This window comes from Harpia harpyja, chromosome 21 (assembly GCF_026419915.1).
Source record: "Harpia harpyja isolate bHarHar1 chromosome 21, bHarHar1 primary haplotype, whole genome shotgun sequence".
In the NCBI taxonomy this organism is placed as follows: domain Eukaryota; kingdom Metazoa; phylum Chordata; class Aves; order Accipitriformes; family Accipitridae; genus Harpia; species Harpia harpyja.
This window is the reverse complement of record NC_068960.1, coordinates 18,485,057-18,496,772: the sequence shown is the minus strand read 5'-3', so window position 1 is coordinate 18,496,772 and position 11,716 is coordinate 18,485,057. Positions and strand designations below refer to the sequence as shown.

Here is an 11,716-nt window from a genome sequence, read left to right as displayed (position 1 = left end):
AAAGAGCACCTTCTGAGCAGCTACAGACTCCAAAAGGCACTGCTGCTTTTTAAGGAGTCTTAAGCAGGCCAAATCAGAGTTACTCATCATCAGTGAAGCTAGTGGACTGTTTTGACGCTTAAGTGCTCTGGTTTTGAACGCTCTGTTTTCTGATGACCCCCATCAGGATGTTCCCAGTACGTACCTTCTTATATCACCACCATTACTGTCCTAGCTATGCCACTGAGAATGGAAGCTGTACTATCAGAAGGGAAACTGAGGGAGCTTTATTTCCTCAAGGAGGAGGAGGAAGAGACTGTATCTTGCAGAAGATCATGCCATAGTAGAGATAAGCGACACTTTCTCAAATGGCTGTTCTTAACTTCCACTCTTCTAGCTGTTCACTAGCATTAGCCTTCCCAAGAAAGGCACGTTGCTACTGAACCCTCTCGTGCTCACACTTTGGGAGCCCTTCATTGTTCTAGTCAGCCTTAACAGAAGGAACACATCACTGATATCAGTTCAGCACCTCCTTCAGCCTTATGAGGTTCTGGTCTGTACCTCGTGTGGAGCTCCTTTGAGGACACTCGCAGAATGATAGATAGTTTCTGTCCATAACCGGATGTGATCTGAGTTCTCTGGCTCTTCTTCTGTTTGATAAAGTGACTTAGGAACAAGCCCACCTTCTGGGACAGTACACTGGAAGAGTCAGACAAACAAGTATGAGGGTTCGTACTAATCTAATGGTAGTGTATCAAGTCATCTGTACCATGAACACTCGCCAGCTGTCAGACACAGGATGATATCCTCAGCTGGTATAAGGTTTCACAGTGGGACTAAGTTTACTCGAACTACAATGGTTTATCTAAGCTCCATTTAGAGAGCTGACCTCTAACCCCCTTTTCCAGTGCAGCATCACCACTTCAGGGTAAAGTCTCCTGTGCACAAATTAACTGCACTGTGCTCAGCCTAAGGGTATCCCAGTCAGAACAGAGGTTTAACCATCTTTCAGAAGGGAGTGGAAGGCCAGAGTGTTGAGGAGGGAATTGAGAGAGCTTGCACATTGCAGATTCCACCTGCACAACAGGAAGGAAAACTCACCATGCAGTCTCCTCCCAGGAAGTCTGGGATCACATCTTTGTCCACGTAGTCTACCAGCCCTCCTGGACCCTGATAGTTATTCCCACTGTAAATGAGGAATTTCTGCCTTGTGTTCTCATTGATAAAGGGACTGACCTGAAATAAAAAGCAGACAGAAGACACTACTGTCACAGAGTGAAGTTAGAGACAATGTTTTTACTATCTTACACAGGCGCTTCAGGCTCTAGACCGGAAGGCCTCATCAGCAGGAATGCAGACCAATAGTTGTGCAGAGCTTCACAACTCTGAGCCACTTCCCCAAAGAAAGGGGTAACAAATGGGAAGTGTACTATATTGTCTCACAACCATTCTCTACTGTATGTGAAATAAATTTGTAATCATCGCACCACATAAGCCTCATAAGAAATTTAACGAGCATGTTCTTACATTCCCAGAACAGTCAGCAGGCACCAGGCAGAACCATATTTATTACTCTTCTCTTCAGTGTCCTCCAGCATGAGATTAAGAAATACTTGTCTCTTCCCATCAACATGAAAACCCACCAAGTTTGGGCTACCACTGCTACATAAGGATTTGCAGTTTAGGTCCAACATCCTGTCCTGCCCTGGTGGATGATAGCCACTAGAATCAAATGAGGTACAGGCATGCTATGGCTTGCTCTGTAGCAACACCGTGGTCTCTTCAGGAGTTCAGCCACAAGATACCTGGAAGCTTTTTCCTCCCTAACTCTTTAAATAAGCAGAACTTACACTGACTGGATGATTTAGCTATTTGTACACGCACAAGTGCTTATGATCCTGAGTCTGGGTTTCACCCACCAGAGTCCAGAGCACAGGAAAAACCCTGGGTGCTCGCACTATCAATAGTCTCCCCAGAGTTTCAGGGTAGTTGTCCTCTACAACCTCAATTATCCGAAGCAGGGCCTTTACTCCAGGCCTCCAGAGATGCCGCATATTCAGCCCTTCCAAGTCTACCAGACATGTCCAGGATCTAAAATAAACATGCAGAAAAAGACCTGTCAGAACCTTCATTGCACAGTGGCTGCTCATTTACAATCCACAGAATATTTCAGTAACACCATAGCCTGTACAGGATATCGTGAAGCTAACAAAGGGAGACTAGCAGTTCCAATAAAAAGTAGATCTCCACTCAGGCAGCAGACAGCCTGAATCCAGTCAGCTTTCAGGTAAACCAGACACCCAACTCCAAAGGCAAGAACATATGCTGTCAGTGCGGAAGAGGGTGAAGGTATGCAGGCCTATCGCTAAAAATAATTCAAAAATACATTTTAAATGAAAGTGGAACCTGGCAGACAGTGTCTTGTATAAAAAAAAAAAGAGAATTTCATGGATCTGGATTAAAATCAGCAAGATAGCAAGATTACATTTAACAGAAAGGGGACAGAAAAATACATAAGGAAGGACCAATACTTGATCTCATATGAAGCTGTAGAATTTATCTGCATTCAAGTCCCCTATATAACCCCAAGCCCAGGAACAGCCCATAACAGAGACACACTGCTGTCTGCCGTTTAACCCTAAGGACATAATCTAAAACCTTCACATGAGCATTCTTCTCATCATGTCAGTTCAAACTCTGTAAGGATACAAGAAAACTAACTATACTAACGTGATGGGGCGGCCAAAGATGTTGGTATTTTCCTCACATCTCTTTTGTCCTTCCTCATTAATTGACAGAACCTGAAATCAAACACAGTACAGACTAGGATTAGCCTGAGTATGACCGAAAAACCAGGATAGCCCAGAGATCTTATTTCAAAAAATACAGAACCCAGAAGTATACCAGTTTGAGAACTTGCAGTGTGCGAAACAGAGAATAAGAGCATACATTAAAAAAAGGCTTCTCTACTGTAAAGTTTTGCTCATCATACAAGGTACAGATATTGAAAAATTTAAGATGAAATATAAGAGTCTCAAGATCAACTGTCATTAGCAGAGCTGCACAAAAGGGCCATGGAAAGCCTACAGCTAAACTGCAAATTATCAGAAAACATCCTTCTGGCCCATTCGTACCATTATAAAAGTTTCACTTCTGTCTCTGCAGGAAAACAGAGAAGCTATGCTGTGCCAAAGTCACTAAGCCAACTTTGAGTTGCCAGCCACAAGACACAGGAATTACTTCTGTCAGGCAGGTAGATTCCAGCTGCACTATACCAAGGCTTCTAAACACCCCAAGGGAAATAGAGTTTCTCAGGGGAGAAATGAAAGTACAACTTACATGTCGCAGCAGTGATTCCTCTCCCAGAGCTTTCACCAAACCTTTTGTGTCCATCTGGCCGAGACGAAGGATGTAGAGTGGTCGTCCATCTTCAAAACAAACATAAGGGTTGAAAGAGTGAAGTACTCTAGTCTCCCAGGCTATCACTCTAGTACCTTTTATAAAAGCCACATTAAATATTTAAAAGGTATAAATATCATATCTAAAGGCAACCTTATCAAAGAGACGCTGCTTTGCACTAGCTCTAGTCTGCCTGATCTGTGCAGAGAAAATAACAAAACTACAGCAAAACAGAGTGGCTATTTACAGGCGTTGAACTGCTTTGTTAATGTTTAAAGCATCAATACAACTTTCTCCAAAAAATCCCAGGTTACTTATGAGGTCCTATAATTCAAACTGCTGTAGTGTCAATGTAAGGGGCAGCTTCTAACCTTTGTCTTGATAATGCCATCCTCCAGTGTAGTATTCATCTAAGAGGGCTGGGGGCCTCCATGACTGTAGGATATAATCCACCTGGTACTGCTTTCGCCAAGACAGTGACTGACAGAGCATTTCTCGAGCTTTGTCAATGTTGAAGTCACGAGCCCGCAGAAATCGAAGGATATGTTCGTCTTTGGGGATCTGAGACAAGAGAAAGTCCAAGGATCAAGACTGGTACATTACCTGTACCACTGTTCCATAAAGCCTGCAGACCATGCACCATTTTTATCACCTCTTAAAACTAAGATAACAAATATTAAACCTACATTCCTTCTCCCTCCCTCCTTAACTAATCCAGCTGAATGCAGCAGATGGTGCGAAGAGCACAAAAGAAGCGACAAGTTCACAGCCTGTGAGAAGTCTTTCACTGATCTAGTTGCCAGAAGCCCCAGCACACTCTGGGCTGGCTAAAGTTTCCCTCAGCTAGCTATCCACACTGACAAACAAAATACTGTATGAAAGTGAGAGAACTGCAAGCTTACCTCCCCACATAGGGCAAATTAGCAAAGGATGGAAAGCATCCATAGGTAACACATTAACCAAGTTAAGCATGCACGGTTTGGAAGGGGATGACTGTACAGTCTTCAAATGACTACCCACTAGCACCAATGCCAGCTCTTATGCAGGCACCTCTTCTGTTTTGCTGTTGACCATGCTTCCCTGGTGTTGTTTGAACAGAAAAGCTTTTGTGTTCTTCCACAGGCTTCCCTGACCCATCACATCATACTAATTCTTGCCAAAACAAACAGGTCAACCAAAACTACAATATACCCTCTCTGTATCACTCATCCCAACACTTTCTATCAGTAATTCTAGCATCACAGGCACAAAAACCTTCCTAAACCAAGTCTGTAGAATGGCTTATTCCAACCTCCTTCCTAATCTCCCATGTTCCCTTTGGGGGTGGGGGGAGGGTGGGGGAAGAAATCAAAGAAAATTTGCCAGTAATACTAAGCAGCAGGAATTAACAATAAACCTAATAGATTCCACAGAAGTGCCAAATTTGACTAAAAGCCTGTCAGTTGCAAAAACAACTGGATTATAGCTGCATATGCTGATGATTTCTCAGTCCCTTCACCCCAACTTCCCCAAAAGCATTTGACCTCATTCGTTACATCAAGTTTCCACTAAAAATTCAAGTTCTGTCAAGCAGGGATAGTCTCCTCCAGAATATCTGTACTGTGCTTAGCACAATGCAAGCAATCTGAGCCCTGCTGTAATACAAAAAAAGCATGTGTTCAGGAGTCAAAGCTCTTTTGTTTGTTCATTGACATGCTCACGAAAACAGAAAGCAGGGAAGAAAGCAAAGCAGCCATCAGTGTCAGGCTGGGAGCAATCTCAGTTTCACAAGCTGGTATGAAGCTGCAAGAAATATTAAGAATTGATTCCACCTAAAGAAAGGGGTACAGTTCAGGCAGCCTAAAGCCAATCCTAGAAGCACCTGAAGAGAAGATGGGAGATTAACACTATTCAGCATATTCTAACACTGCAAACACTGCATTTGTATATCATAGAAAGGAAAAGGGCAGCCTTCCCAAATAGGATCTCAGATGTATTTAGAAGAATGCCACCAAAACTTTCTGCATCACAGCAAGATTAAAGACAGCAGTTTTCATCAGATGATTTACATTTGCATTTCTGCTGCTCAGAGGAAGCTGTTATTCACAAGACAACAGACAAAAACCACAAACAACTACAAAAGCCCCTCAATCTCCTGTAAGTCCCAGGAGAGGGGATGGCTGTTAGAAGGTTTTGTAACCTTTCAAACCTATACTTACTGTACATAGCTTCAGGTAAGAGGCAAATTCAGTGCTGCTGTTTGGACCAAAGGCAGGAAGCTCTGAGGGGACTTATTCCACAGTGGAATTAGTCTCTTATCTTTGTCAAATCAAAGCAGTAACTCCATATACAAGAAAACGAAGTTTTCATTTCAGCCTGGCTTTCCATTTACTAGTGAAACTATGTGTACTATGTGTACATGGTACAGAGCCATTGACTACTAGCTTTAAGTATCTGCAATTTTAACACCATTTGAAGTTTGTTTCTTCAACTACTCAGCTTTTTAAAGGATAATAACTGTGATTCTAAAGGATAATGTCTGCTTTGAAAGGAACAGGGAATGGATAGTGAAATAGGAAGAGGAGGACAAAAATAAGAAGGGACATTTTCCAAGAAACAGGAGATCTACAAATATTTTTTGACAGAGGAATAAGGACATCCCTGCTCCAAATTAAAAGAACAGATTGTCACATCAAGGTAACAGCCTCTCCAGAGAAAACAAGTCATGTAGGATAAGTTCCTGATTTTCTATTATTCTGACAGGCAATCAAGAGAAGCAAACAGGGGAGTAGTAAGGGGGTTTAGAATAAAGTTTCAATAGCCAGCACCATCCTTCCTACTTGTTCAAGACCACAAAGGGAACAGAGCTCACAAAGCCTACACAAAAGGTACAAGACAGCTCCCAGCTGTCACTAAAAGCACTCAGCAATCAGCTGTACCTTGCCAAGATAACTACACAGCAAGCAGCTGTCAGGAAGAACAAGGGATTGCACACACTCACAGAGCTGCAAGCATCCCAAGAGGCAGTTGTTTCACTTTTTTTGCTCATGTGCTGTCACTTCTACCTTCTTCAGCTTCCATTCCCCAGCCTCTGACTAGGAGGGACAGAAAAAAACCAACCCATAGAACAAAACAGGCTAATGTTTAGATTGTGCTTCTTTCACCTGAAACCAAGATCCTTGCAGATCACGTGCATGGATAAAGTCTCACTGTCTTACTCTCATCTAGGGCTCATTTTCAGCTGGATACCCAATAGCTCAGATATCTCCTACCACACAGGAGTCCACACTGTTTTACTGGACGGGTCACCGTAGACCTGAAAAGCCTCACGTCCTATATTTCAGAGCATAACTATGTGTGGGGATTGATCCCTGCCCTTTGTTTTGCACCTGCTTGTTGTCAAGCACCTTTTATCTGACAGGAAGCTGAATAAGGGGAGACACAGATCACAACCAATATTTAGTAGAGCCCGTTTTATTAATTAAGCTGTTATTATCAGCAGGTAACTATTCACACAGTTCAGTCCCACACACAGTTACCTGGCTAGTTGTGAGGCCAGCCCCAGTTGTTTACTCAGAGGCAGAGCATCACAGTGACATGATAACAGCTTGCAGGTAGGTGTTCAGACAGTCCTTCAAGGGGTCCTTTGTTCCATTGGGTCTATATATATTCCTGTAGTCTCTACCTGCATCTAGCAGCCACCATACTCTTGGACATGGTCCAAGTTATACAACCTGTTGTTGATGCTACTGTATACCAGTGGCCTTGGACAGAGTTGGCAAATGCTTGGGTGTTCTGAATTTATCAGCTCTTACAGATTCAACAGCGTTGTTAGTTTCTGGAGCTTATCAGCTGCTGGGAGACTTTCACACACTATTCTTTTCAGCCTGCGGTTTTCTGGTAACTGTTTCTCCATCCACACTCATTCATCGGTACCAATAAAACCCAAGCGCACGCTCATGCAGAAGGGGACTTCTTCACAAGTTCAATAACAACAGAACTATAGCACTAAATCTTTGTTACATTTTATTTCTACATGGGTGACATATTAGCTTTTCCAAGAAAAAACAGGGCTTTATAAATCACATTTAAACTTCTTATACTCAGATGAGACATGCTCTCTCAACTCTGAGAAAGATACAGCAAAGCATGCAGAAAGTACTGGCAAAGCTCCCTGCAAACAGTAGCCTCTTTTGGAAAGGCCAGTTAAAAGAAAAAAAAAACCCAAAACCAAAAAAAGAAATTTAAAATCTTCCAAAGCTCATCAATGCAGAGTACCTCCTAACCCATTCTGTATGACTGACTGAGCAGTTACCTTTTAAGCCAGGAAGCTATTACTATTGAAACCTTATCTAGCTGTACTCTGTTTTCAAGGGGGATCACTTGCTCCAACCATCTTTCTCCTGTTTTCCCCTCTTCCTAAGCACTCTATCTACTCAGCCCACCCAATTATTCTGTCTATTGCTATCCTTGGTCAGTCCTTCCTTCCCACCCAACCTCTCTCCATCAGGAAATCTTGAGTTAGATCCCTCTTGAGGCATCCAAGCTGCCCTAGATCTTTTCTCAGCCACATACCCCTTACCCTCTTGACCTGATATAGAGACTCCCCTTCAACCAGGAGAAGGCCAAGCAGCTGCTGAACATTACAGCAGAGCAGAGATACATCTAAGCCCATAGCACCCGTGCTGCTTTTCAGGGAAAAATATTTCTATACTAGCTGGCCAACCCCAGCTGTACTTCCCCTAATCTAGTGCCCTCAGCTCTAGAGACTTACACAATGTACCTCACACCACAAGGTGAGGCTGTCTCTACTTCCTGAATCTTATGTGGTTTTGAAATAGTACATTTAGATAAAGGAGATTAAAACAAGAACAGAATGAATTCTCCTCAGAAGAATTCAGCCCTTAGCCGTACAAGCTTACACAACCTGCCTGATGTAATGCACACAGCATAGCTACTGCGTGTCAGCAGCTGAGAGCTCAGTGCTACCAGCTGCCTCTCTGCTGAGCAGCATTGTCCAGAGACATGGGCTGCACGACCAGTGCAGCTAACCATTTCTCCCACCCCACCCTGCAGCTTTTGGGAAGCACAACCCTTCCAGACAGGCCAGTCTGGGCAACCAAGCCCTCGTCAATGCCTACTCTCAATACACAGCAAAGGCTCTATGCTTGGGGACAACAGAATGGCCTTTTTAATACTGGCAGCACTGAACTGGGCAATGCAGGTGCAGTCTGTGATACCATTGGATCCTGCTGCGAGATCACACAGGCCATTCTCCATGTCTGGCCTTTTACCTAACCTTGCCAAAACAGGTGAGTCTCAACACACAAATTGTCTGTGATCCTGAGTTTTACTGGAGGGTTGAAGGCACACAAGCTATGAGAACAACTGTGTTCAGGCTCACAAAGGGGTACTCTCTGCCTCACCTACCCACCTTGCCTTTGTGCGTTTCTTGAAGCCACTGGCGAAGGCGGATCAAACAACTCTCTTGCATTGGAGTCAGTTGGCCCAGATATCGCTCAATGTAATCAGCATCCAATTTGTCAGCTGGGAAAAAAAAAAAAAGAACAATTCAGAGGAGACTTGGCATAGCCAGAAAGGAGATGTGCAGTTATTTCTACACATCAGGTTACTTATGATTTACACTGGAAGAGCACAGAAGCCCTCATTTTAGCTGCCTGAGGAAAGTAAGTGATATTCTCATGGTGATGAGGGCATGAGGACACAGACAGCACATAAGGTATCAAAGCTAGATCATTCCACCTGTCTCTTAGAACACTAATATTTCACTCAACCCTGAAATGCTTCAGCAGCAGCTTTAAAAGAAATATCATGAGCTCTGGCACTCATATCATTAACCACTCCAAGACCTGGGCACTTAAATCCCCTGGTGTCCTAAAGATCTCACACACAATTCCAATGACAAGAGGCTAAAAAAGCATCTAGCTGAAAACTGAAATGTTATTCTGCTTACAGACACCAGAGAGACAGGGAGAGTAACACTACCATTTCTGACAGCAAGGAAGATTTTTGGCATGAGGAGAAGTTCTGTGCATGCCAGCAGCTCAAGGTCCCTCCAGATCAGAGACAAAGGACAAGGGGTTTGAGACTGCCAGCATTCAGAGATAGAAGCAGATGTGCCATCTGAGGCTTGTATGTGCAGATGCCAGCAAGGAGAACGTGGTACCCAAAGGGGAGCAGCACAGGCCAGTAGCTGTGCTGGAGGCATGCGGGCACATGAGAAGGAGGGCTGGGAGGACCACCTCTGAGCTAGCTCTTCATCAGGCAGGATTTTTTTTTTCAGCACATACCATTAACTACAGAATAGGGCCTGGACACCCACAGGATATGCTGTTGCTGACTGATAATAGCAAATATAATTTCTGTAAGTACTATGCCCCCACCAAATCCACAGAGCTAGCAAGCTGGGGAGCAGTCCCAGGGAAGCTAATCACTTCCTAAACATGAATATAAGCAGAAAAATAAGAGTTACTCTCCTCTTCTCCTAGATGGGGTCTACCACTCTTAGATTAAGTTTAATCTCAAAGCACACGAACATTTCTTATAGTTAGCTCCTCTGTGGATTTCAACTCTTTTTCCAGATGGATTCCAATACAGAGAAGCTACCAGAGAAGGTCTGGTGAGACCAGAACCATTGATATTTCTGAATTCCAAGCTTTTGCCCTAGTTACACTCAGCAAAACAAATGCTGTCTTTCCTTCTGAGGAATGACAACTCCTATTTCTAATATCACAGGTCTAAATTAAAAGCCCCCCCCCTATTTCTTTTTGTCAGAAAAGAATTTTATTTAGTCTAGAAGATATCATCAGATCAACACACAGAAAGATAAAGTCCAGTTCAGGCATTTTGTGCGAGAAATGCGTTAGGCAACATTCTGCAAGTTTGTCTTGGCTGATATAGGTGCAAAGAACATCCAAACCAATCCCCAAGAACATTAATTTTGAAACAGCCAAAATATTTCATTATAATTCAATCACAGCATACTCAAGATACCTTTAAGTTTCTCCAATTTAAGGTATAAAATACCTTAAGGATCAGATCAAAACCAAGTGTTTTTCTAAGCTCAAACAAAAACATACTGCCTGCACAGTTTTTCTTGGCTTTTCAGTTTTGGGGAAAAAAGTTCCATTGTTTATGTTTGCATTTTTCTTGAAGAAAGAAAATAACTTTCCCTCCTCCCCACTCACAACCCAAAAGAAAAACCTCATGCCAAAAAAATAAAAATAAACTTATTAGTCAGTGCTACTCAAGGCATTTAGATTGCCAGCAGCTGCTACTGCCCAGACACCACATACCATCAGGGCTGACAGCTTCTGCTGGAGGGCAGGAGCTGCCAGTTTGCTCTTTGGTAGTTCCACGAGTCCCAGACTCAAGGGGTAAGTCATCAGCATCATGTCCAACAGCTGGGACTCCCTCATCCTTCTGTCTGTACACTGGGGGAGGCGCCCAGCGGGGGATGAATGTGATCCCTTGGGAGATCAACTCCTTCAGATAGTGTTCAATCACTTCCTTGCCCTGAAGGGGAAAACTCTCATTAGGAAAAGACAATCCCATCTCCCCAGAACCAGCAAGGTGCAGAAGAGCTTTCCTCAAGACAGATGACTAACACTGTTAGAGATAAACAGAAGGGAAATAGTTATCTCCTTCCATCTGCATGACCCTGTTGGAAAAATTTCAGTATGAAAGCACCATACAAGTGGTGAACTGCAACACTGGTCAGGCACATTCCAATGCCATAGATGTAGCTACCATTATAACACTTTCATCCCATTCTCCTGCTCCCAAACCATCAGTTAGCTGCTCTATTCCTCTGCAGCCCAGGGGAAATGGCCACCAAAAGGAAGCACCTCTGCCCAAGCTACTGGAGAGACAGGGTGCTGATTTTTACCCAGAACTTTCTCTTCCTGCATGAGAACAGTGTCCTCAGTGTCCGAGGAGCCTGGCACCCACAGCATCCACTGCAATCCTCCTCTGGTACAGCCTGCTCCCTCCCCTGCACAGACACATCCCAGCAAGCAGATTGTTTTTTTGCTCATTGCACACTGGCTTTTTCTTCATTTGCCTTACTGAATTATTTCAGAGACATAAGCAAGGGTATAAAACTATACTGGGTCTATTTTACAGAAAAGAAAATAGAGGCACACTGAGAGCAGGTGTTTGATTTTGGTTTTTGTGGCACAAAGGGAAGCCCATCTTACCCGCTTGATGTTTGAAGTGTACTGCTTCATGGCAATTTTTTCCACTGTGCTTTCAAAGCCAAAAAATGACTTGATGTCAAGTGACGCAGACTGTTCAAAGCAAGTCCACTCTTCATTCTCAGGGTGAACCTAAGTGCAAA

At 43.4% G+C, this 11,716-nt stretch overlaps 1 protein-coding gene across 4 annotated transcripts in view; it reads right to left on the bottom strand.

The window, feature by feature from the left end:
• SEC14L5 (SEC14 like lipid binding 5) overlaps positions 1-11,716 on the bottom strand; it is a 38,282-nt gene that overhangs the window by 2,575 nt on the left and 23,991 nt on the right. For all 4 annotated transcript variants that reach the window (XM_052772965.1, XM_052772968.1, XM_052772964.1 and 1 more), the window contains 9 exons: positions 11,577-11,705; positions 10,674-10,893; positions 8,792-8,904; positions 3,750-3,939; positions 3,319-3,407; positions 2,710-2,780; positions 1,899-2,070; positions 1,081-1,215; positions 541-678 (listed from right to left, as the gene is read on the bottom strand). In XM_052772965.1, the coding sequence (XP_052628925.1) occupies positions 541-678; positions 1,081-1,215; positions 1,899-2,070; positions 2,710-2,780; positions 3,319-3,407; positions 3,750-3,939; positions 8,792-8,904; positions 10,674-10,893; positions 11,577-11,705 (1,257 nt within the window). The remainder of the gene's footprint in view (positions 1-540; positions 679-1,080; positions 1,216-1,898; positions 2,071-2,709; positions 2,781-3,318; positions 3,408-3,749; positions 3,940-8,791; positions 8,905-10,673; positions 10,894-11,576; positions 11,706-11,716) is intronic.